General features: G+C 40.4%; 1 protein-coding gene across 10 annotated transcripts in view; it reads right to left on the minus strand.

Moving 5' to 3' along the window:
• Positions 1 to 26,823, minus strand: part of Svil (supervillin) — a 232,250-nt gene that overhangs the window by 35,760 nt on the left and 169,667 nt on the right. For all 10 annotated transcript variants that reach the window (XM_071599931.1, XM_071599930.1, XM_071599932.1 and 7 more), the window contains 6 exons: positions 26,166 to 26,305; positions 22,497 to 22,740; positions 21,513 to 22,086; positions 20,440 to 20,665; positions 12,614 to 12,743; positions 1,046 to 1,193 (listed from right to left, as the gene is read on the minus strand). In XM_071599931.1, coding sequence (XP_071456032.1) covers positions 1,046 to 1,193; positions 12,614 to 12,743; positions 20,440 to 20,665; positions 21,513 to 22,086; positions 22,497 to 22,740; positions 26,166 to 26,305 — 1,462 coding nt within the window. The remainder of the gene's footprint in view (positions 1 to 1,045; positions 1,194 to 12,613; positions 12,744 to 20,439; positions 20,666 to 21,512; positions 22,087 to 22,496; positions 22,741 to 26,165; positions 26,306 to 26,823) is intronic.

A 26,823-nucleotide genomic window follows, 5' to 3' on the forward strand; every position in this document is an offset into this window, starting at 1 on the left:
AGGAAATTTTCTTTTAGAAAATAGCTTGGAAATTGCAGAGCACGGTGGTGCATGCCTGTAATCCCAGCAGCTAGGGAGGCTGAGGCAGGAGGATCCTGAGTTCAAAGCCAGCCTCAGCAACAGCGAGGCACTGGGCAACCCAGTGAGACCTGTCTCTAAATAAAATACAATATAGGGCTGGGAATATGGCTCAGTGTTTGAGTGCCCCTGAGTTCAATCCCTGATCCTTCCCCATCACAAAAAAAAAAAAAAAAAAAAAACAGAGAAAATAGCTTGTAAATTGATGGTATGTACATAGAGGTGACAAAGGGAAATCAAAATTTAAACATGTCCCTCTGGATATAAAATAAAGTCTCAAACATTCCCATTGGGTCTCAAAGCTCTCCAGCAACTCTACTAACCACATGTCATGTGAATTTCATGTCTTTGGATACAGGTTTCAAAGCAGTTGTAACTCCTCTGCTGCAGAGAAATAGCTGACTGCAAGGAATCCCCATGCCCCAACCCCTTTTGTTGGAAATGAAGACATCTTTTAGACATCTATTAAGCATATCTGGAAACTGACTTTGTAAGCCAGAAAAGTCTGGTTTGATGGAAAGGAACCCAGGAATTAGCCTAAAAGGCAGAGGAGATAGACTCCTTGACTGCTAAGGACTTACTTGTGGTGACCAGATGCCAGAGCACAAGAAATCAGAAACAATTTAAAAGTAATTGTGGGAATGGGCCAAGATTTGTTAGCAGATTGGCAATTGCTTTTGAAACCTATGCTTGCACTCAAATTCCAAGTGGGTAAGTTTTGAAACAGTGAAAAACTGAATTATACTTCTTTCATTGAAGATGACACAAACTTTGTAGAAAGGCCATCAGTAGCAATATTCCATCAAACCAACCCAGGAGACATTTACACAATGCTAGGGAGATTAAGCATTTAAAAATAATACAGATTTTTTTTTTTTACTGATATTTTACATGTATCACCCTTCATTGGTGAATGTGCCCACGTGTGTGCATGTGCACACACACACACACACACAGAGGCTCTCACCTTTCTTCACCATTTTGCCGGCCACAGTGAACTGGGTGGAGTCGTTGGAGGCCCCCCTGCCCTTGGTCTTCCAAGCCTCCTCCCGCACAGAGATGAGGTGCTTCCTCTCCTCGATCGTCATCTGGCTTTCTGGACTTTCTGTGACCCACTGTCCATAAAATGCATAGAAAGGAAAATAAGAGAGAGAAACGATAGAGGTGTGAACCTGAGCCTGTATCATTTCCTGAGTGAAAAGACGGGCCAAAAACTGGATAAAGTTGCTCTCTTCTGCCCAGCTAGGCAAACTGGGGCTAACTGGTGGATTTTATCCCTCTGTGTCCACAAAGGGCATGACCCGGAACTTGATCCATGTAAGCTCACAAGGAGCCAGGTCAGTTATAAAGCAGGGGAAGCTGATTAGGAAACAGGTGTGCTACAAGGCTTCCGGGCTCTCATGCTTTCTTCTGTATCAATGATGTCGCACGGCAGGAGGCATCCAGGCAGCCCAAGGAAGTGGCTATAAGTCCTAATATATCCACACTGAGGGTGACCTGTCCTGGAGACACAGCCTACACATATAATACTTCTACTTTAACACTGCTTTCAAAATTTGGGCAGCTTGGGAGGTCGAGGCAGGAGGATCTCAAGTTCAAAGCCAACCTCAACAAAAGCAAGGTGCTAAGCAACTCAGTGAGACCCTGTCTCTAAATGAAATACAAAATAGGGCTGGGGATGTGGCTCAGTGGTGGAATTCCCCTGAGTTCAATCTTTTGTACTTAAAAAAAATAAAAAAATAAAAATTCAGGGGTGGTTTCTGAAGATACATGGCTCTTACATTTCAGAGGGTCTAGGATAGAAAGCTGGCAATGGCCTCTTGGGTTTGCCTGTTTGCTTTCAACCTTCTTAGACCTGAGGGCTGCCATTTCTGCTGGGGCATTTGCTTTCAGACTGCAACTGAGCACTTCTTAACTTCTGCCAGTTTCCCCAGCTTCTCTTCCTTCCCGAGGAGCTTTCCTTGGATAAGAAGTCACCATAGATCAAGTCTCATAGGGCCTCTCCCTGACAGCACTGAGAGAAGCCCTCAGGGAAATGCATCCCAGGGGCTTAGGGACTTTTTTCCTCCTTAACTTTCCACCCACGTGGGAATTTAGCATCCTTAATGACCCCTCCAAAAATAACTTTCAGATTCATGAAGGAGAGGGTGAGAATAGAAATGGCCTGGCAGGATGGAGGGTGACAGAGGAAAGGGGCCTTTCTTCCTGTCGAGCAGCAGTGAAGCAGTCTGTAGAGCTGCTGGTTCCAGTCCTGAATGTGGACTTCTCTGTTATCTAATTTATGAGTCTCCTTTTTACAGGATCCTTCTGTAGACATCCAGCCAGAAGACATTTTGAGATCCTTGGTAATTTAAGGTTATTTACTTAAAAACCTTTTCCTGGGGGTTGAAATATGACAATGAAGTATAATGCAAGACTGGATTGGATCCTATATGGGTTGTAGCTAAAAAGGATATTATTGGTGGCAGGAATTGACACAACTTGAACATGAATGTGAATTAGATAAACATGATATAAATGTTAAATTCCTCTTCTTGACCACGGTGTCACTGTATAGTGGTTATGGGAGAAAATATCTTTGACTGTGGGAAATACATACTGAAGTAGCTGGAAGATCATGGTATCTCCAAACTACTCTCATATGGTTTGGAAAGGGGAAAAAATACACACACACATACACACACACACACACAAACATCCATGAGATGGGGGAGGGGAGAGCTAGAGAGAAGAAAGGAAAGGGTGCAATGTCAAGAGGGAGAGAATGTCAACATTTGGTGGATCTGGTAAAAAGGAGAATGATCTGCTTACTATAGAAACTTCCCTTTAAATTTAAAATCTTACCAATATAAAAAGTCACCACGAACAAAAAAACTCTTTTCCTTAACTCTCCACACATGATTGACAAGAAGGCCCTAATTCCAAAAAAAAAAAAAAAAAAAAAAATACTTTGAACCATATATCCTTATTAAATAAACTATGAGGTTGACTTGCCAGGGTGACCTCATATAATTAAAAAAAAAGTTTTCTTTTAAAATGAAATTTCAGGAATGAAGTTTAATCAAACCAATACAGCACTTGGCTGAAAATATTTTCAAAAGACATATAAAGTGCCAAGAAATTTGGCTCTTCCAAAGGCCCCAACATCACTAGATGGTGAACTCACTAAAACATTTTGAAAATCCAGGGTGAGGTACAGGGGTGTGGTTAATGACTCAGAAAAGAGGTATCTCCCATCCAACAGTTTCATTCCCCAAGAACTCCTTCCTGGACAAGAGCCCTGGGACAATACAATGACAGTAGAATTTGAAGCTTCCATTTGTTTGCAGATCTAAGAGGGGATATTTTTCACTCCTTCTAAATGATAATAATACACATAGAAGTTTTTGTTTCCCTAGAAGTTTTTACTTAACTTTATTACTTAGGGGTTTTGTTTTAGATCCCCCTAACTTCTGCTGATTTTATATGGCTCTATACAGGAGGTAATGAATGAATACAGTTTGTGTGTTTAACTAAGGAATCTAATAAAATTTGCCATAAGTTGCTATTAAATTATAAAACTCAAAATGTGAAAACATAAGATAAATCTTTGTCCATTTACTTTTTATATTTTTAGCTTATAAGTTTATTATCTTCCTGTTTTTCCCTTCTAAGTTTTTTTTTTTCCCTTGTTTGGAAATCTATGTCATGTCCCGGGGTTAGCTGATAAATGTTTATGAATCCCTGGAAGAGTAAGAGAGAGGATAAGAGAACTTGGAGATATCTATTATTCCATAAATTTAGTGGGGAGAGGCAGAGAGGGAGGATGGGAGAGGTAGGCATGGACAGAGGCTTGGGAGACAGCTTGATAACATGGAAAGGATCGATCAGTAAGAATGCTTTCAGGTTGCTGATAGGCTAGCTTTTGTCTCTGAACTACTGATAAATCACAGAAATTGTCACTTAGTACGTTTTACACAGGGACATGACACAGTGAGAGACTGGAACTACTACATTTAGTACTGATGTTGGGGAGATTTAAGGGTAAAATGCTTCCATAAATGGAAAGCTTTGTGAAAAGAAAATGTTGGGATCTGACTTTAATATTTTTTTTAAAGAGAGAGAGAGAGAGAAAGAAAGAGAGAGAATTTTTTAATATTTATTTTTTAGTTCTTAGCGGACACAACATCTTACAACATCTTTGTTTGTATGTGGTGCTGAGGATCGAACCCGGGTCGCACGCATGCCAGGAGAGCGCGCTACCGCTTGAGCCACATCCCCAGCCCTGACTTTAAAATTTTTGTCTTACACCTAGGTAAACTCAACCATTGGAAGCAACTATAAGAGCAGATGTTTAGTAATAGAAATAAGGTCAACTGACAAAACTCTGTGCACTCTTAAAGAAATTTAGCTTTGCCTCCTCAAGAGAGATTTCAGGCCATTGTCACTTCACGCAGCTTCAAGTGACCTGAATGAAAGATGAAGAAAGACTCAAAGTCCTATGCTCAGACCTCGAAGGAATCATAATCCAATCTAGTCACTATCTACTATCTCTTAAAACAAAAGGATTGAAAGAAAGCAAAATCTTATTCTGGTATATCCTTGAGACACTTGAGGAAGGAGAGAATGCATGTTGTCGCCTGCCAGAGAGATAAATAAATAGTCCTTTCAGATAGAGGTTGTGTAGTGATTAATGCTCCATTTTCTTCTTTGAATCCTTGTATCATTCAATATTTAGACACCAGCGTGGCTGGAGGAAAGAAAAGGAGAGATCTGAACTCTGATAATAGATGGCATCCTAACCTAGCTAGGGCAATGAATACCCTGGTGCAGGCCATGGGCTACTGACCTCACTTGGGATTCACAGCTTGGACAAGTAAAGGGGGGATAAGCTAGTGCTACAAAAAACTGGTATAAACACATTTATACATACCTGGGAAAATTGCTAAGAAATAAAGATATAGAATTAATTTTTAAATTTTTGAATTAATAAAAACCTAAAGTGCCTGTGGCAATTGTTATTTTTTTAAAAATTAAAAACATATGGATGGATATTATATGTTCATGAACAGGAAGACTATTTTTTTCAAGATGTTGGTTCTTACTCTATCTATAAATTCACTGTAATCCTAATCAAAATCCCAGGAAGACATTTTGTGGATATTGACAAACTTATCCTAAAGTTTAACATGGAGAGGGAGAAAAAAAAAGATGATTACTTTTCTCTCAGTCAGCTTCACAGGTGAAATCCTGAGCCTCTCGTCCCACGGTTGCTGGCCCTGAAGCAGCGGTGAAGTCAGGACACCGCTACTTAGAGGCAACCTGGTAATAAAGTCCCAGTCCTGATGAGGGGACTGAGCTCTAGAGGGAAGGCCCTGGTCCAGCTCCCACAATGGAGGGAGATGAGAACCTGGGAGTCATGGAAATATGGATGTGGCCGCTTAACACAGCCATCATGACACCAGGGACATTCTGAGGGAACAACAAACCAGTGTGAACATTCTTAGCTTTAAAAATGTTCACACATCACTGAGCCTGGCCAGGTCTCCCTTTGGGGGTGGGGTTCAGTCAAGATACAGTAAAGATAGAGGGAAGGATGCAGGGGGGTCTATAGTTTCTCATTTTAACAGGACCAATGTAAGCAGCTCACCTCAGACCGCCTCTTTCTCGCTGTATCTTCCTCCCTGTTCCACACATGAATGGCCTCCACCATATCCACATATACTTCTAAGCTAAGCAAGATGGCATCCTAACCTAGCTAGGGCAATGAATACCCTGGTGCAGGCCATGGGCTCCTGACTTCACTTGGGATTCACAGCTTGGACAAGTAAAGAGGAATTTTTTCCTTAAATCAGTTTCATAAAGGCAAGGTTAGTTCATACTGTCAGGTCTACCTAAAAAATCAGAGCTAAAGGTGTTGCACTGTGTGGAAGGGGACAGACATATGTGAATGGTGGGAATGATTCTATAGAATGGGCCCACTGAGCTGACTCCCACATGTTTTCTTTTCCAAGAAGCAATTTACCTGCAGCTCTGCCCGGCCTAAGTGGACAGGATATATCACACTCTTCAGCAAACTACCTGTTATCTGCAGGAGAAATGCAGGCCTGAAATCATGTTGATAAGAGGAACTCAAGTTACCCTGAAGGGGGAGACTTTTGTGACCCTTTTTGAGAGACCAGATCCTGAAACTCTGGGAAATAAGGATAATTCTCCTAACCATAAAATCTGTGAGACTGTATGGTTAAGAATCGAATTAGAACCAGTCATTATGGGCCATGGTGACCTAGAGTTGTCATGGCAGTGAGGACTTAACAGTCTGACATCATGCTGCTGCCAGTCAAGAGGTGGACCTGGGTGGGACTCTCTGGAAACTTCTCTGGTATCCCCAATAAAATTGGAGTGCAAGAGAGGTACATTGTCTCTCATCTCTGAGAGGACCCAATCTCTCCCTTGAGAATGTCCCCTTTCCCTTTTCCAATCCCTTCAATAAACTTATTCCTGTTACTCTGAGTGACCTGTCTGAAATCCTTCTGACTTGATCACAAGGATCAAGGTTTGAAGGGGAGCCTTGCACTGCCTCAGTTTCTCCAAAGTCCTCATCTCTGTAACATGTTGACTAACCCTAAATATAGGAACTGATTAAACACACACTATCAGACATACAAACAGACTGGCACACCATCACAAGACTCCCTTATACACAAACACACATGTGCATGCACGCATGTGCGCACACACACACACACACACACACACACTCATGAAGCTAATGAGTTACTTCCCCAACTAAAACCAAAAAGTACTTCCCTACTGCTCAGAAATTGCAATGAGGCTTAACATGAGTAGCGTTTCCTCACCTGATTAATAGATACAAAAGACAGGTATTTACGGGCAGCAGGTATAGCAGGAGAATAAGTAGAAGCATATACAGGTTCCTATAGAGCAAAGCAAGAGGATTAGAGGTGAAAAGAGAAGATTTATCAGAGCAGGGAAGGGAGGGGAGGGTTGGGGGGAGAGACAAAAACAATAAATTTTCTAACAGAAAGTTAATTTACTCATTGCAATTTCAGTTCTCTTTTCAAGAGGGTTCCTTTCTCAAATGGGATGCTAAAATAAATCCTCACAAGCACAGAGTGCGAATACCTGAGTCAGTTTTGTGCAGTAATTGGCGGAGATAATGGGAAGATTACCTGCAATTTATGTAAGAAACTCAGTGACAGAGAGGGAACCAGGATTTTCATCGATGGTTTTAACATTTAACCAAAAAAAAAAAAAAATCACCTTCTTTGAGGTATTTTCTTTATGCAATTAAAAAATAATGTAAGAATACGGATCCTCTTTCCATGCTGGATAAAGGCTGCATCTTGCCTGGAGATATGAAAAGCAAACAGGGAGGGCACGGAGACTTGCAGGGAGGTGTAGCCCTGGCCCCCATCTAGAGGAGGTATTGGGCACTGGGCAGGAAATTTTAGGAGCAATTTCCAAGCACACAAGTGCGTGCATAAGCGACTGCCCCTTGAAATTACACTTAATGCTCCTTCAAGTTGTTTCATTTTGTTTAGAGTTAAGGCCCTCCAGAGAAACCAAAGTGGTTGAGTCACTCTCCCTCTTTTTTGATAACCTAGAGTAAACTTTGCTCATTATAATACTAAATTCCCTGCCCAGAGGCAACCTTGTCCACCTTTTTTTGAACACGCTATGATGTAAGATTTCAAACTGAGCATGCTCAGGAATGTGCCCATCTCTACATGGGATAACTAGCCCTTCTTATATGAATATGTGCATTTCCCCAGCAAGAGCCCCTTGGTGTCTTTGTTGGGAGAGGCACTTCTTTGAGAATTCTCTCCAGTACCCTTCTTACTGGCTGCGAGTAATACACTTTTCCTTAGTCTTTTATCTCCTGATTGTGCATATTGGCTTTGCACTCACCAAGGAAGGAACCCACTGAGTTCAGTTACAGAAGGACACCTGTGTTAGAATCAGGCTTACCCAAAGCAGATTAGAAATGTCATTATCATCTGTAAATCCTCCTTCTTCCTACAGGTTAAAACAAACAGGAGACATTGCAGAGGATCGGAAGAGAAGAGTCTAGTTAGGGTCTCACCATCATTTTCAAGTATTCAGTGCCCTGGTTCAATTAGACACATGCAGCACGTGCTCACAGTCCAGTGGCAGAAACATCAAGTGAACTCATTCCCCGAGGGCAGGGCAGGAAGACAGCCTTTAATTTAAGGCCTTGCACTCTCTCTCAGCCCTGCTCTTTGAACTGACAATTGTGGTTTGGAATTTTGAAGATAGCAGGCAATTAGAATATAAATGTGGCAGATTTACCTCCCTTGAATTTTCAAGCACTTGTTTTAGAGAGAGCATAGTACCAGATATCCAGTCCTCATCTGGGTCTCAGAAATAGGTGCAGGTTTTCAGTGTCCAATTCTGTAAAGGTTTTTTAAATTCCTGGAAAGGTCTTATACACTGGATGATTATCTTTTTTTTTTATGATTATCTTAACAAGAGGACATGGGAATCATACATATGTTGTAATGTTGAATAGATTGAAATGTGTTTGGAACTTAAAATAATTATTGGGTGAAAATAAAGAACTGTAATTTAGTTGTAATAGACTCCTGCCAAATCACTTCTTTACGACTTTGTCTCGTTTCTTTCTTTCTTTCTTTCTTTTTTTCTCTCTCTCCGATGGAATGAGTTACTCTGGAGGAAACTGGACATAATCCATGCTCAAGTGCACACATTCCATTCAGGGTGGACCTGGCCAAATTTACAATCCAAATGGCTTTACTATCATTAGAACTAATTATATGCTACAAGAAGTAAAAATGTGTAAGTCAGGTTAGTACTAACCTAGCCTAAACCAAGTGTAGGAGAAAGAAAAAGAAGGGTGGCAAGAGAGAGAGGTAGAGAAACCAGGAACCTGAGTGACTTTTCATAAGAAATGACAGAGCTAGCTAGGTAAATAATTAGTGCTCTTAACCTCCAAGTCATGAATCCTGATTTAGAGGGGAATAAAAGTGGAAAGCAAGGAACTGTTGCTTAGTTCCATGTTCTCTGAGATGACTGAAATTTCAGAACAGAAAGGAAAACTCCTAGTTCTTCCAAAGCTATTTATGGACCAAAAATAGGTCCATAAATATAAACAATATTACTATACAGGATTTCAAATCGAGATGCCTCAATTTCTTTTGGCACAACACCCTTGGCAGAAACAAAACAATTACAGATTGTCCGAGCATCCTTTTCTATTTTGTTTTTTAAACATTTATATTACCTGTGTGGCTCCCATGATATTTTCCTTGGACCTCTGTGTCATGGATTTTCACAGGAGCAATGGAGTGACTTACAGAGTCCTCAACTCTAGGTCCTTCCCCTTCTACATTCCCACATTCTACACTCGTTGCACAAAGAAGGATGACAAGCTCTAAAATGTTTGGTAATCATGATATGCACTGTTTGATGAACTCAGAAATTGGGAAGTAAGTGATGAGCTGACTGTAAGACCGGCTCCTTTCTACCCTGGGTGGTAAAGATGGAAATTTCCCATACTCCCTCTGCTGAGCAGCTCTCCATGGTGAGCCTAGATCTACCCCATGCAGCAAGCCCCCATCTTCATGTGCATGTTATCCATGTCTTTCTTTCTCCAAGGGCACACTTAGACAGGCAAGCAGTGGCACTTCTCAAGCACTCCTCAGCTCAGACTGAGGAGAGCTTGAGAAGTGGGGAATCCCCCCCCCCCCCACCCTGCCCCCATCTGCCTGTCTAAGTGTGCCTTGGAAATGCACAGGCCATCTCTTGGGAATGGAATGAACCAGGGGGTTGTCAGAGGCCACCATGAAACCTGCCTCAGCAGAACTTGAGATTTCCAATGAGTGTAGTAAAGGCCTAAAATAGATTGACTTAGTTTAACTTCAAAGAGCTTATTGTCTGGGGCCCAAAGTGAAGTAGGCCACCGAGAAGGAGTAGGAATAGTAAATTCACTGTGGCTAGAGAATTGGTGGCATCCATGAGCCTGGCAGCATGTCACACTCAAGCCCACGAGGTGCTCAAGACCCAGTGCTTTGTGTCACTGGGTTTTCTACTCCCCAAACAACCTGGCGTCTCTTGCCTTCTTGCAATCTTAGCTACATGTCTGGACAGTCCAGGTTCTTCCTTTCCCCACACCCTTCTGGTACTTACTGCCTAAGGTCACCCTCACTCTCCTAAGGGGGTTGTAGCACACTTCACCATCCACAGGGATCTATCTCACCTTTTGCTTCTTAGCTTCATTTTTATATTCACCTGGCTATAGGGGACAGTCTGCTAGGGAAGGGTTGGGGACTCTCTGCATGTTTTAAAATGATGAACAAAATATCTGACACTGCTTGGTGCTATCACATATTAGTTGACAGCTTTTCTAATGAGGTCCACCTTAAAGTTTTAGATTTTTTATTTTTTGTGGTATTAGGTATTAAGCTCAGGGCCTTGAACAAGATAGGCAAGCACTCTATTACTGAGTGGCAATTACAGCTCTTAATTCTTTTTTTTTTTATTTTTAATTTTGAGATGGGATTTCACTAAGTGGCCCAGGCTAACCCCAAAGTTGCAATCCTCCTTGCCTCAGTCTCTTAAGTAGCTGGAATTATAGGTGTATACCACAGCACCAGCTTGTTTTCTTTTATTTTCGTACTGGCAATTGAACCCAGGGTGCTTTCCCACTGAGCTACATCCCCTTTCCCAATCAATTTAATTTTTTATTTTGAGTCAGGGTCTTACCAAGTGGCTACGGCTGCCCTCAAACTTGCCATCCTCCTGCCTCAGCCTCCCAAATTGCTGGGATTACAAGTGTGTGTTATTTTTAAACCAATGATTTTAAGGTCCTTTGTTTTTGTGGTGATGAGAATTGAACCTAGGGCCTCATGCATAGTAGGTAAGTGCTCTGTTACTGAGCTTCACCCCTGGCCCCAAGATTTTTTAAAAATAAAGTTTGTAGGCCCTGGGGATATATTATTTGAGGGATCAAGTTTTCTTTTACCTTGAAATCTAGATTTCATATGTATGCTTTTAAATATCTAGTTAATTAGAGGGAGAACTTTACAAGTGGCTGAGAATTAAATGTCTTTGGTTATTATCTTTAACACCATGTATGTCTCCAGCTAGAGAACTCAGATACTTTTTAGTGTCCAGTTATACTTGAGAACTTCACATATGGCTGAGAATTAAACATCTTCAGACATTATCTTTAACACCATGTGTTAAAAAAGAATTCAAGTTTCCACTCCAGTGTCACCTATGTAGACACAGAAGTTCTGTACATAACCCAGGTTCAGTGGTGCATACCTAAAACCCCAATTTTAGGCCAGTCTTGGCAATTCAGCAAGACGCTGTCTCAAAGTAAAAAATAAAAAGGGTTAGGGATGTAGTCCAGTGGTAGAGCACTCCTGAATTCAATCTTCAGTACAAAAAATAACAGACAACAAAGAAAAAAGAAGTACTATAAAAATAGTGTCTGTCAGAGCCCCTGACTTAATGTTCTGGATCTTCTCATTTTTATGTTAAGTTTCATAACACATAAAGGTCAAGTCATACTTTCTCTTCTCCACAGATGCATAGTTTTATTTTTGAATTAGGGTCTCTCTTTGTTGCTCAGGCAGGTCTTGAATTCTTGGACTAGTGATCCTCTGACCTTCACCTCCTGAGTAGCTTGGGACTAAAGGTCATTACACCCAGCTTCAGATGCTTGTTTTAGAGAGAGAAGGGGTTCAAATGATTGACTAGGTGGAACATTTTTTTTTCTTCTCTTTTCTATTTGAAGACTTTAAATCTTGGAACTTGGCCAGTGGGCGTGACTCAGCTGCATCATTTCCCCTAGAGGCAATAAGCACACTGGAATGGTAGGGTCAGCCAGCAGGGAAGTCACCATCAGCTTTGAAAGCCTGAGGTCAAAGGCTGGTCATCATTACATTTCTAATCTAACAACCCAGCAATATCCTCGCATATGAAATGCTTCTAGTATGGATCACCATGCATGATTTGATTTTATTTAAGCTTGTAACATATATTGCTGAACATTCTCAATAAAAGGCATACCTCCTCATCAGGAAATAGGTTTAAAATTATAAAGAATGTACTTGCAGGCCACAATTATGTCCTTATTTTTTACACGTAGGTCTTAAATCTCTGCATGGGAAATTCAAGTCCATATTTTTATATGCAACTTACAAGCTGTTAGTGGTGAATTAAAGTTTTTCATTGGAAAGCCTTAATCACATTCTAAAGCCAGATTTCACTTAACAAGGTTTGAGCTGTGTACATATTTTAAAACTCAGGCACTTGCTTGCTGACGTACTATGTGTGGTGCTGTTACTGATTCTATAACATCTCAAGGCTTGACCTTTTGATCAATGTTAGCAGCTTGGTGACAGATGGAGCGTGCACCCTAAAGGCAAGAAAGTGCTCACGTTCCACAGAGCAGGAATCAGTGCAGCTCCACATGCTGTTCCACCTGAAGCACTTGCAAGCGTGATGTTAGCAAAGACGCTTTCTCCTAACTCGGAAGCCTTACCTTCTTCTTCAGCGACTGTTCCACTTCCTGGATGTGCAGGCTGTCACTGGCAGATGCTTTGCCATACTCCTGCTTTCTGTTAATTCTGCTCTTCCAGTCTTCCTCACCACTCTTCTTCAACAGTGCCAGTCTAGGAGGAAAACATGCCAAGAATTCAGCACCAAACTCTGAAAATGTAGGAAAGTCTCTTTTCCAAGATGGTCCTAAAGATGTACCATCATTTCAGCAAAGGAATATCTCTGCGTTTTCCTTGACCTTGGGCTGAGAGCAAGAAACAGATTAAAAAAAAAAATGTCACCATCCTCAGAGAAAAATGTCTTCTAGTGGCCCATTCTGGACATATGATGAAATAACACTAAATCAGGAAAACTAGTTCTATGCAAAAAATATTGCAGAAATGTGTTTAAAAACATCAAGGTAAAAAACACTGAAAATATCTTAATATCATGCATTTCAAAGATAAATTATGATGTTTATAATTGTTTCTCTTCCTGTATTCTAAGCCCTGTTCTTTTTTCCTCCAAATGAACTTGTTTTTTTCCAATGCATCTTAATACAAAAAACTATTTTCTATAAACCCCACTTAAAAAATTATTATTGCAACTTTTCTCAAGGGAAAGATATATACAAAAAAAGAATCTAATTAACTGAGATCGTTATCTGACCTACTTTACCTCAACTATGATGCGACTTGCCATAAAGCAGCTTAGATATTGTAATATCGGAAAAGAAACATTCATGAACATGAGGCTGTTTCAGCTAACTGTATTAAAATAACTGAGTTAGTCTTAGGCATCTAAGTTGAACAAACATGGGACAGATAAAAGGCAAAAAGGCAGTGATCATTAAATTTATTGGAGCTGATACTCAAACAATTTAAAATTAAGAAAAAAAAAAAAAAGACTAGACCTCAGTTTCTCTGGGCCCAGCCTAATGGGCACCTCATAAACAGTGACACTGTCAAGCGGCACAAGCTCTAGTCTATTATCTCCGTTCAAGGATGCTGCTTCCTATCCTGATTTGTCTTATCAGAAACTGGACAAGAAAATCTCTAAAGGCCCTTCTGCTGCTAACTTTCCTGATTCTGTAAAATATCTGAGTAGGAAATGGGATAAAATATATTCTGTGATAAGTTTTGTTAACAAATGAGAAAACAAATTCAGTGTTAAACAAGAATTCACAGCTGGGGATGTAGCTCCGCAGAGTGTGCTGCTAGCCAGCAGGAGGCCTTGGGTTCAATTTCCAGCACACACACACACAAAAAAAACACACACACACACACACACACACAAAAATTTATATCTAAAAAATCTGTCCATAATCATACTCTATACTTTCTATTCATCCAGTCAAATAATGGAAAGTAGGACATAAAGCAAAGAACTCCCTGAAAGAGGAAGGATTTCAAACTTTGGACCTATCCCTGTCCCCAAATCTCTCCCTTTGTTTTCTTTTTCTTCCCTTTTATTTTCTTTGTTTCTGCTATGTGGCAGCAGATCTCAAGTGCTCATTCAATGAAACAGGTAGAAAAGGCAGGTCTCACATAGCTCAAGATCCCATTTAGTCTTATATTCTACAATGTTGGGAGCACTCTGCAGGCTACAAGGGCAAGTTCATGAACTTGGACACAATATGTAAATTCCATTAAATGTTTTAATCTGCATTTCCTACTAGATGATGACTAAAATTCATCTCTTTTCCAATTATTTTGGATGAGTCAGTTTTATTCTAGTATGGAAATAGAATCTCACAAACTCAAATCACTGAAAGAAATAATTAGTATCTGGCATTCTGCACTGGAGCTTTCAAAGGTCTCAAAACATCAATAAATGAGACTTTCAAAAAAGTAAGAATGTCAGTACTTTAATAACCACATTAAGAAGGAAACACTCCCTTAAGAAGGAAACATCCTTCACTGATGCTCTCCTTTAAACTGAATCAGCTTCTGTCCCCAACCTCACCTTTGACTCAGACCAGTAATTATTTATCTTGTTTATACACCTTGTTAACCGCGTTGGATTCCAAATGATTTAAGAGAAATAAAAATCATCAAATTCATCCTCACAAATTGAGGTTCTTAAAAATAACGGGGTATGATTTTTGAGGACCTTCTCAAAATGAAGCTGCCAAATGTTTGGAGCAGTGACAATACCATCTAAATAATAGTGTGGTTTCCCTGGTGGCTGGTTTGAGGAGAAAAACAAATTGAGGAATCTGGAATGACTTTATAGTCCACCTTACACTCTGCTGATCTGTGCAAGAATCTCTAAGAAAGCGGATATTGTTATTCCTGTCTCGACAGAGAGGGCACATTTTCACACATGGGAAAAGGGCTTTGTGGAATGAGGTCCCACTGCATCTTATTGGAGCAGGAGGTGTGATTCCAAACTCTGTCCCCCCATGGACAGCTTTTCTCACTCCATTAGTGCATCAGCTGATCAGAGACGGTTTGCTTTACTCTTTCAGGAATAGCACGGTATTCTGGCTTTCTTATAATATTCTCCCCACCCCTCCCATGATGGCCTTGAAAGAATTCTTCCATTCCAAACCCCTGAAATTTTGCTTCTAGATGTGCTGGCAAGGTCATCATCATGGACTTCCAAAGACTACAGAGTAACCAAAATAATATGGAAGAAACTGTGCTTCAATTGAGCCCACATGGTACTTGGACCCAGCCCTAGCCTACAGAGTACTAATGATGAATAACTTCAAAATGACACACACTGTAAGTTAAACTCATGATTCCTGTCCCTTTAGATTTCCTACTTGGTGTTCAACAAGCTGAGGAGGGCGGGGGATCTTTCTAAATGTGTTCTCTCCCCCTGCAATCTCCCGGCCCTCCAACTCACTGCAGACTGCCATGTACTGGAGAGGGCTGAACGTCTGGGCCTACACATGACATAAATTCCTGCCCGTGCAATTCAAACAACTGTCAGTGCTTTTAACATCCGCCAAGTCCAAGTGCTATTTGCAAGGCTGCAATGTGGAGAGCGTGGGCATCTGCTTAGTCTGAGGCTGTGGAGCCAGTGAGTGGCACTGCATTAGCCTATGAACCCCAAGGCATGGCCCAGGGCCAACATGACATGTGTTTGCCAGGCTGCCCAGGGAAATGTCTGCTCCTCTTGCCGCAGCCCACACTTTTTCAGCAGGGAATTCTGGCCTGTGAGCCCTGCTTGGTCAGAACAAGTTTTTCAGGCTCAGAAAAGTAAGGACTGGGTCAAACATGGGACAAGAAAGCGTGTGTCCCTAATATGGTGTTGTTTCTGTTTTTTTCTCTTTAGAAATTTCCCCTCATTTCAAAGAAACAGAGGCACCTAAGAGATGTCCAACAGAGCTCAAAAGCACTGATTAGTTAGTTATACTAGATCTTGATCTTGACTAGTGTGCAAGTTGGCAGAGTTAACCAATAATACCTTTTATTTATTACTTATTTACTTGATGCTGGGACTGAACCCAGGGCTGTGGGAATGTTAAGCATGAGTTCCTCCACTGAGCTGCACTCCTAGTCCCCAATACATCTTTGAAAAGAAAAACTGCTATGGTTTGAATATGGTCTATCCTCTCTGAAACTCTGTAATTTGGTTGCCATGTGGCAGTATTGGGAGGTGGGCCTTTAAGGAGAAATTAGGTCTTAAGAGGAATTACTGTCTTTCTCCCTGCATCCTCTTTTGGGACTGGATTAGTTACCCTAAGTGTGGTGGCTATAAAGCAAGGCTGCCCCTACTGCTTTGCCTCTTCCACACAGTCCTGAGTCCCCTTCCAACTTCTGCCATGTTGTGTGAAGCCCTTGCCAGACACAGCTAGGTCTTGGACATTCAGCCTCCACAACCTCTTTCCTTTATATAAATAACTACAGAAAATAGACCAAAAGAAGGACAAATTAAAGATGAGAAAAGGAGAGGGGGCAGAGGCAAATCATACCTCTATCTGTCCTTATTCTCATTCACATCAATCTGGGGGGCCTTTGGAGGTCAGAACCTGGAGCTTGCTGGGGAGACACGAATACACCTCTAGCTGAGTGGGGTGCAGAAGGTGGTGGAGGGGCATGCGGAGAACTCAGGGGACCCCAGCTGGCCCTCTGAGGCTGGGGATAGACATGGGCAGCTCCTTCAACATTCTAAGGAATTCACTAAGTCCTTATACTCTAACAATTTCCTCAGGCGACAGGATGGCTCTTTCCCCCCTTTTCATTTATCTCCCCTGACCCAACAGCCCTCAGTATGAGAGCTCAGATGAAGTAGTTTCAGAAATCGTGGAAATAAGATTTCTCAAGGCCCAATATGCCTTTTAACAGATACCAAAGGTTTTATCCCTAAGAAATAGAATTATGTGGCTCACAGTACTTACCAAAGAAGTTCCCAATGGAACTTGGACAATTTAAATCATTTGGGCAGTTATAAACTGGTGGTTTTTATTGACCCAATGGAAAAACAGTAGATTGCATTCTAAGTTCTTTGCTGATTAATGGTTCAAGCTTGGCATTCTAGATGTCAGGAAAGGTAAAGGAAAGGAACTTGGAGATATATTTCTGTGAGCACCAAAACATTCTAAAATGGAAGCATATGGAGGATTTTCTATAATTCCTTAGTTTCTACACATTTATTCTACAAGATAGGGATACTGCTGTTTCCTTTCTAGAGGAAACAGCAAATGAGATACCTCAAGTGAAATGCCAAGGGAAGCTCAGGATACTTGGTGACACTCCTGTGGAGAACTCCATAGAGTCAAGTCCCCAACAGGAAGGAGGCCAATGCCAGAAGGTTTAGGACGACAGAACTGCACACTGAGGGTACAGTAAGTTAGAAGATAGGATCATGGGAATCTACAGATGCCAGGCTCTATTTCTTAGAAGTTCAAATTTGAAAATAAAAGTGAGATTTTTAACAAGACATGTAAAGAACATGTGAATTGAGAAAATTAATACAGAGGGAGAGTGAAGTCTTTCTGGCTAGAATTTCTGTTCCCTTGTCATATATTCTCCTAGTTAGAACAAACACAGCTGCTAAAACACCTAACTGAACAGGAGGCAAGCTGTTCACAGGTACCAGGGGGTGAGACCAGCCCCTGGGGTCAGTCCCATCACTACCATTGTCCTAAAGGCTGCTGGGACTGATGAGCATAATTAGGCATAATGAGACATTTGGGAGGAGTTGGAATAAGGTTTAAAAGTCCTGTGGGCTTATGTCACCCAAGGGAAAAAAAAGCCCCAACAGACATATGAATGACATTTTTATTTGAAATAGGTCAAACTTGGTCATTTTGTTTTAACAAAAGGGAAGAATTAGAGCCCCACTTGGGGGGCAGTTATCATGGATAGACTGCTTGGTATTTACAACAAAGAAAGAATAAAAGTACTGTCAAGGTAAGGGGGAAATGATGCCTGGCAATATATTTCAATATATTTTGCTTTATCAAAATCCATTATAAGCATATCTGCTGAATAAGGTGGTCCTCATTTATTTTTTGTGGGGTCTTGAGGATTGAATTCAGGGCCTCACTCATGCTACAAAAGTGCTCTACCACTGAGCTATATCCCCAGTTTTCCTCATTTTTTAAAAAAAATGCACTTTTTTTAACCATTCAACTGAATAGCTAAATATTTTTTTTTAATTTTTTTTAGTTTTTTTTTTTTTAAGGTGGACATAATATCTTTTATTCTACATTTATGTTTGCTAAGGATCAAACCCAGTGCCTCGTGCATGCTAGGCAAGCACTCTACCACTGAGCCACAACCCCAGCCCAACTGAATATTTTTAAAGCATTCCTAACTATCAGGATTCTGAACTGACTGGGGTCAGGAACCTCTTCAGGACTGTGGTAAATTAGGGCTCCTAGTAGTTGGCAGGTACACAGCAGATACATTCACAGAAATCTTATAGTTACCCTTGAACTTCTCAGATGTCCACAAAGCCAGGGGTCAGAAGCTGCACCTTTACAGTACTTCACAGTTTTAAAAATGAGCATTTTACCTTAGGATTAAAATTGCATTCAGAAAAATACAGATCAACTCAAATTTGCTTAAAAAAAAGAAAGGCAAGTAAATCAAGAAATATTATTGCATAGTGGATAGACACAAAATTTCTTCATCAAAAGTCCTACATCCCAACAGAGAGAAGATACTTGCAGAAGAAGAGTCCTCCTTTAGAAGCCTTTGAAAGATGATGGCATGATATTAACATTTGCTACTGGAATTTTACCTAACAAATATCTTCTGATCTAGAATACATCAGAATATGATACTTATCACTATTTCCCTTAAATTATATCTCTTCCTCTTCACCTGACTAGTCCTTAATACTTAAATCTCTGGGATCAAATGTGTGGCTTATTTTTTTGGAAGAGGGATTGAACCCTGGGACACTTAACCACTAAGAAACATCCTCAGACCTTTTTAATATTTTATTTAGAGACAAAGTCTTGCTAAGTTGCTTAGGGCCTTTTTAGATTGCTGAGGCTGGCTATGAAATTGCAATCCTCCTGCCTCAGCCTCCTGACTCACTGGGATTATAGGCATGTGCTACTGTGCCCAGCAAGCCTGGTTTTTATAAAGATGCCAAGATGAGCCAAACTGTGTCCCTTATCCAAGACATCACTCTTCCTATTAACTAATCCCATCAGTGCCTTCCCCTGTTCCCCTTCAGCCTACTAGGACTTGTTTATTGTGGATTTTAAATAAGTAAGGATGAAAAATCAAGAAGATTTAAAATCTTATTAATTTGTCAATTGAAAAAGGCTCCATCCATTTAAACTTTGATGAATAATGTTCGAAAAGCTTATCTTGAAAAATAGATTTTTCATTGTGGTTAGACATATAATCTTAGGCATCATGAGAGACATCTAGAAAAATAAGAGTGATCCTTGCCTGACAAAGCCAGAGAACTTCCCTTTGGTCGGGGTTGCCAAGGAAGGGTCCAGGTGGACAGAACCACAGGAACAGACAGTGGAAACAGCTCTGCTAGTTATACCAGGAAGTTGATGTAGCTTTTCCTAATCCAGTTTTCCTAACACTATTGCATTTTTTTTCTTTTCTTAATACCATTAATACCAAACTTCAACTGTGTCTACATCCTAAAATGATTTAGTTTCTACTCTTTGTATATGTCCTGTTTAAATATCTTCTCTCAAACATATCAGTCTTTTGAATGAAATGAGGCTACAGTGTTATCTGGTACTCAAATGTAATCTGTTCAGAGCTATTACCTGATATAAAATTTCTAGGGCAGGGGTTGTAGCTCACTGGTAGAACATTTGCAGAGCTTTCATAAGACTCTTGATTTGCTCCTGAGCTTGTGAGTTGTTGGGAGATATGGATTCTAAAATGCTGTTAAGAAAAGTCATTCATCTTACTTTCTATAAATAAAAGAGTTAGATTCTAATTCCAAAGCTGTAGATTCTATGTACTAATTTATCTTCATTCCCTCTGTAATTATTTTACAATCAGAAGTGGTTTGTGCATTTGGTTCAAACCATGTGTCTCTGAAACAGAAAGAGCCAAGAACTCAACTCCCATCCCTAGATAATCCAAGAATTTAACATAATAAAAGAAATGGCTACTGCAAATAAATAAAGCAATGAAAAATCTTTTCTGTTTGTTTTTTCTTTGGAGTCTGGAACTGGGATCCTATCAGCATTGTTAAACCAGGCTCTGGGCAAAGGCAATTCACTCTCAAACATCTTGATTTTCCAGAATTATCCTAATATCACAGAATATTCTCAAATGTAATTGAATTCTTGACTTCATCTTGGTCCATTACCCAGATCTTTTTCTACAACCAGTTGTCAGCTCCTTCCCCATAGAATTACTTCCAGTCATTAACTCTTATTACCTTTCTTTAATTGACATGGTTTTGCTAGGCGAATCAAGGATGCCTTCCTCCATGGGCGCTTTGGTCTCTCCTACAGCAAACATGGTGCATGGATTCTTATAGTACTTCTCTTGTAGTTGTTCTGAAGAATCTTCCTGCTTCCAGGACCCTGGGGTTGCTATTTGAGCAACAGTTTTCCCAGCAGCTATCCCTGTCTGCTCAGAAGCAGGCTCCCCGAACTCTGAGGCTGGGAGAAAAGGAGCAACATCAGCATTACTCCTCCAGCTGACATTCCTCCAGCTCTTCACCTCCCAACAGTACAGCCCTGGAGTTACTCCGTGGGCACATGGCACGTCACCCAGTGCACTTGGGTTTATGCAAATCTGCAGCTATACTCTGTGAGAAAATCAAACTTCCTGGTGGATTGCTCCACACAGCAGATCCATCTGTCTCCTAGGCACAAGACCCAGGATGTTAGTTTCCATTACACACCATGGGATGTTTCTACTTCTCCCAAACAATACTTTGATATTTTAAGTGTGTTGTACTCAAAAGCCCAAACCTTTACTTACACAGTATCACTGTATGCAAACATAGAAAGAGGATTAAAGTCCCATGCAGTAGAGTTTATTAGCCTTCCAAACAGGGGTGTAGAAAGAAAGAGCCTAGAAATGAGAGACTAGTTCAAAGTCCTGTTCCCTATGATTATCCAGCCCTGGATCTTTTGGACCTTCAACTTATAAAAGGGTTCAAGAGAGCTAAGCACCTCAGAAGACAGTTGTATGAGTCAATGACAACAGTTACCAGGTAAGCCAGGGTGTGTGAAAGGGTTTTAGTCATTTTTATTGATTAAAAAAAAAACAACACTTTTTTTAATCAATAATAAAAAAAAAAAATCACTCCACTGACCATGCTGGACTCAAGGGGAAGAGAGGTCTGAGGGGAGAAGAGGATTCACACTGCACTTTTGATCCATACTAGTTACGAACTGCGTTTATAATTTAGTTAAAAGGAATCACAAATACATGCAACAAATCAAGCAGAAACTAAAAACCCTGTTGTCATAGAAAACTGGAGGAACAGTAGTAATTTACCTCTGAGTGAAAACTTCCTTTTTGTGACATTCTCCATGTCCACCTTTTCCTCAAAGGGCTGCCTGTCTTTCAAGTCCAGATTTCTTTGTGCACTGCTTTTGGCAGTAGAAAATTCCTTTGGTTCTTCATCAAGATGAGCGATGTAGGGGTTGGCTAGTTCCAGGCTTCCTTTCCTTGGAACAGGGTATTTAGAGTCCTTATGGCTATCCCCTTCCCTGACTCTGCCAACGACAGGGTAGGAGAGTTCTGCTTCCTCATAGGACCCGTACTTCTTAATACCACTGTCTCCAGCCAAAGCTCTCTTGCTTTCTGTCTCTCCAAATTCTCTCATCACTCCTTTGCTCCCACTACCCTCCGCCAAAGGCTGCCAGGCTTGTGATTTCAGAATGCCTTTTATTGGAGAGTCTGCATTTTCTATCGAAGAAGGAAACTTATAGTCAGTGGTATCTGTACTGTCATCAACAGATGGCTTTGTCCGAAGATCCCCTGCATACATCGGGGTGGCAGTAGAGGCCATGGTGGACACAGATGTGTTCACAGTAGGTGAGAAGGGAATGAGTTTCCCATTTTGCACCTGGGAGGATACAGTTAAAAAGTAAAAACCGGTGGAAAAGCAATATCTACATAAACTTTGGTTTTTGGATTGACACAAACTGAAATACGACATTTGGTACATTTCACTGCTTATCTCAGTGATAAACCATAATACATCTCAAACAAAACTTCTGGGGTGGGAGAGGGGAAGAAAGTTGGCCTTAATATATGTCTATATATTTTTTTGTCTCCAAAAATGGACTCAGATCTTGCATGCAAATTACAAAAACAAGAGAAACGTAATTCTTAGGGATGAAATTATTACCAAATTACCTGTCCATAACACAGTTTGCTGGCAGACTGCCTTAATTATATCAGCAACCTAAGAGTATACTGCGCTACGTTTTAAGAACATATGCACACACCAGAATGAAATAAAAGTGTACTCACCTGTTCCACCTCTTCAAGTGTGACTGGTTGGGTTTGATAGCGGGCATTCATTCTCCTCTGTCTCATGTCTATTCTGTTTTGGGTAGAAATAGTTCTTGAGACCGGCTGGGACAATTTGTTAAACAAGGCCAACTTCTCTGCTAAGCTCAGAGTGGAGGAATCAGGTTCTCCTGGTTCAGCAGAATCTTTGCCCTCATTTGCCTCGTCCCTGGTTAAAGCCTTTTGGTGAACAGATGCCTGTAATCTGAAAGGGAAGGAGTGAAAGTCAGGGATGTAGGTGAAAAGGAACAAAAGCCCACTGCTAATTTTATATGTTAGCTTTCTTCAAAGTATCACTTAATTTTGCAAAGGGCTTATTTTTCTCTACACAAACTTAGGACGAGGGTAGGCAATTGCTTAGGTATTAAACAAGACAGTGAGTAGCACAGTAGGCTTGGGACACTAGCATTAATTAGCATTTCTACAGCAAGCAGATTTTTAGTTCTGAATTGTTTCTAAACAGTAAATTTCCTATGTAGGGAACTGAAATTGGGTAGGACATACTCTGAGACAGATGCATTAGTGTCATAAGAAGTAAGGCTAACGGAGTCACAAGGCATTACCTAGGGCATGGACAGATATTCTTCAAAGATGTCCAGGAGGTAACCATTTCATCATTTCATTTCCAGTTATTTATTTTAAATAACTGGAAATATGGTTATCTGTCAACAACAGAATCTGCAACACAGATTTTTAATTTGCCTTTGTGTAGCATTTTCTCTTATAGCTTTCTCTACCAGTTCTTTTTAAAAGGTTCTAAAGTCTCATTCTCAATAACTTTAAAAGTGAATAAAATTTCAGGTGATTATTAATCCTCCCAACAAAGGCTGGGGATGGAACTCGGTGGTAAAACAATTAATTGCCTAGCAGGTGCAAGGTCCTGGGTTCAATCCCTAGCATCCCCACCCAAATAATAATAATAATAATAATAATAATAATAATAATAATAATAATAATAATAAAAAATCCCTCCACCTTCCAGTTAGGAAAAGTAAGGCTTTGGCTTCCATGGTCACTGTGACCCTCTAATGGTTTCTAGGACAATATCCTTTTTGCCACCAGCAAATCTAATTCTCAAATCTAGTAAGAAGCATATTCTGTCTTCATTGCAGTTGATCACTGACTCACAGGCTGTCCCGGACCAAAGAGCAGTCTCTGTGTCCAGGTACAATGAGGTGGTGAGAAAGGCCACTTGAGCCTTAGAGGCTTTCCTGAGCCAAGTACCACAAGCTGGTAGGACAACAGCCTGCTTCCCTGAGAGCCTTGCTCCTGGGTACTGCCAGTTCATTCCTACACTGTCATTTCACTTCTTTTAATCTTATTTTTAGCCTTTCTGTTCTGGCCCATGGGAGTAAAACAAAGGGGATATTTACATGGCTTAAGGGCATAATTTTAAAACACTACCATTTGAAATGTAACAGTAAAATATCTATGATCAGACACTATAAATTATTATCTCAATCCTAAAATATAAGGGCATTGTCTCTCTAAATAAATTTTAAAAAGGGAGGATTGTTTTTAATGTGTATTTGTGTCCATGATTAAAAGAACTGGGTGGGTCTTATCAAAATTTCCACTTTCATGCAGATGCCCATTTCTCCATTCATCTTTAAGGGCTTGTATTTTAGTTGATGAAAATTTTTAGGACTGACCATTCTTATAAAAAAACAGAAGCAAAACAAATGGATAAGTGAGTTAGTGCGATTCTAATGCCAACACAGGACGTACACAGATGGGCTACGTGTTGTCTCATGCAGGCCTACATGACATTATCAGTAGCTTGCAGGATGACAAAACAAAATGCCACACATTCCGGGAACAACTCACTGCCCCAACTTGTTTGTCAAACAAATGAAAGGCATTTGAGGCTTTCAGATGCCTCTGCTGCCCAGCACCTTTGCACCCGGTGCCACACGCAGCTATTTCTATCCGGTACCTGGCGGGCTGCACAGAGCTCCTAGCTACAGTAGGACTAGGAAGTCTCGTCATTACAGGTTGGGTGACCCCAGAACACGAAGCAGCGATAGATTCACTTTACAAGCAATTGCCAAAGAAGGAACATTCATAAGGAGAGAGAAGAAAAGAAGCATTAAAGAAAGCATGGTTTCAAATTCAGAAATGTTAAATATTTTACCAAATTATTTGCTAATTACTTTAGAAAAAAAACATAAACGAACTCAAAAAGCAATTATAAACTTAGAAAATAAGAGGCTGCCCAAAGTAAATGGACTAAGTATAGCTACAGGGCTTGTAGATTTACTTTCATCTTTAGCATAAACCTCCTTGTTGAAAAAAGCAATTAAAAAAAAAAAAACCCAGCTGTCAGCAAATCAATAGATTATGCCCACATTTTAGAATGGTGTTCTCAATCTCTCTCTTTTTAAAAAAAGAATTAGTCTCCTCATATGCTGATCCATAATGGGGATGGTGGGGGGGAGCATGGGAGGAATAGAGGCACTTTAGATAGGGCAAAGGGTAGGGAAGGGATGTGAGGGGGCAATGGGGTAGGAAAGACGGTGGAATGAGATGGTCCTCATTACCCCAAGTACACGTATGAAGACACAAATGGTGTGACTCTACTTTGTGTACAACCAGAGACATGAAAAATTGTGCTCTATATGTGTGTTATCAATTGAGATGCATCCTGCTGTCATATATAATAAATTTGAATAAATAAATAAATTTAAAAAGTTCACCCCAAAAGAATTAGTATCCTCATATAAGCTACAGATATATCAAAGGAGTTTCACTGAGGTTATAAGATGCTAATTCTTCCTCTATTTACTGTCTTGCTTCCAAGGGTATCTGTTTCTTATTTTATACCAACAACTCTAAAATAATTTCTCTTAACAAACTGATGAGGCCTTTTGGGATGTCAATGCCCACAAAAACAATTTTTAAAAAATTAATAAAAATTTTCATTTGATTTGAAGCCATTATCTCTGAATGAATTACTTTGGGAAATTAATTCTGCACATACTGGAACATATTGCTCAAAAGAGACATCCTGTGATTTGGAAAGTCATCAAACTTCCAAGTAATTAAAAAAAACATACTTGTTGACTATTCAAAAACAAAATGAATCTTTATCTTTTAGAGATAGTGAAATATTCATGGATGAAGTGATGTCTGGGATTTGCTTGAAAATAATGCAGGAGGAAAGGGGGAGAGGATGGGGCTACAGGAGTTGACAATGGTTCACTGAAGTTGGGGGTTCATTATTTTTAAATCTACTTTCATGTTTTACATTTTAAATAAAACATGGAGACAAAAACCCAAATTGTATGGGTAAAATTCCTCGATATTTTTCAAGGAGCTACAATAAGTGGTGCATCTCATTACAAAGCTTGGAGAGATGGTAGTAGAAAAGGAAATCCTGAAAAACCAACTTCTCTGTGACTTCTTGGCCAACCTATCTCCCAATTGTCTCCTTGTTTAAAAAATAAAAGTATTAATTGATGCCTTATAATTATAAGTAACAGTGGGTACATGCAACGTATTCACATATGCACTCATCATAACTTGGTTATATTGCCTCATCTTTATCTAAAATTCTTTAAGTCTTCCCCCCTCACCCCCACCAAGAGGAGACTTTACAGCTGAGGCCAAGCAATCGCACAGGAGACTCACGTGGTGGCAATGACGACTTCCTCAGTGGTTATGGGCTGGGTGTGAGACCTGTCCTGCAGGCGGCGCAGCCTTTGCTCCACGGCTGGGTTTCTCGAGCATCTTTTTGGGACATTTTGTTCCTCAAATGATTTCTCCATTTCCTAAGATTAGAAACACTGAGGAATCTTCTAAATCCAAGGAAAGGAAATCGGGCTAGTGAAATGTCTCTACTCTGTCCTCCTCTAAGATCCACAGGAGGGCCGAGCAATGAGAACCATGCATCCTCATCAGGAGTGAACGGGTCAGGCTGGGACAGCTGGGACAAAATCAGTCAAAGCCTATGCTATAGTTTGGATCTGAAATGTTCCACAATGGCCCATGTGTTAAAGGCTTGGTCCCTCCAGCTTGGCACTATCGGGAGGTGGTAGGATCTTCAAGAGGTGGGTCCTGGTGGGAAGTTTTAGGTTATTGGAGGGAATGCCCTAAAAAAGGGATTGCGGGACTCATTCTCTTCCTCTCTGTCTTTCATCTCTGCTGCCATGAGGTAAGCAGTTTCCTCCACCACATGCTACCCACCATGATGTGTTGCTTCTTCACAGGTCCAAAGCAATAGGACAATTGATAACAGACTGGAACAACTGAAATTATGAGTCAAAACACACTTTTTTTCTTTTTAAGT

Source organism: Marmota flaviventris, chromosome 12 (genome assembly GCF_047511675.1).
Source record: "Marmota flaviventris isolate mMarFla1 chromosome 12, mMarFla1.hap1, whole genome shotgun sequence".
NCBI classification, from domain to species: domain Eukaryota; kingdom Metazoa; phylum Chordata; class Mammalia; order Rodentia; family Sciuridae; genus Marmota; species Marmota flaviventris.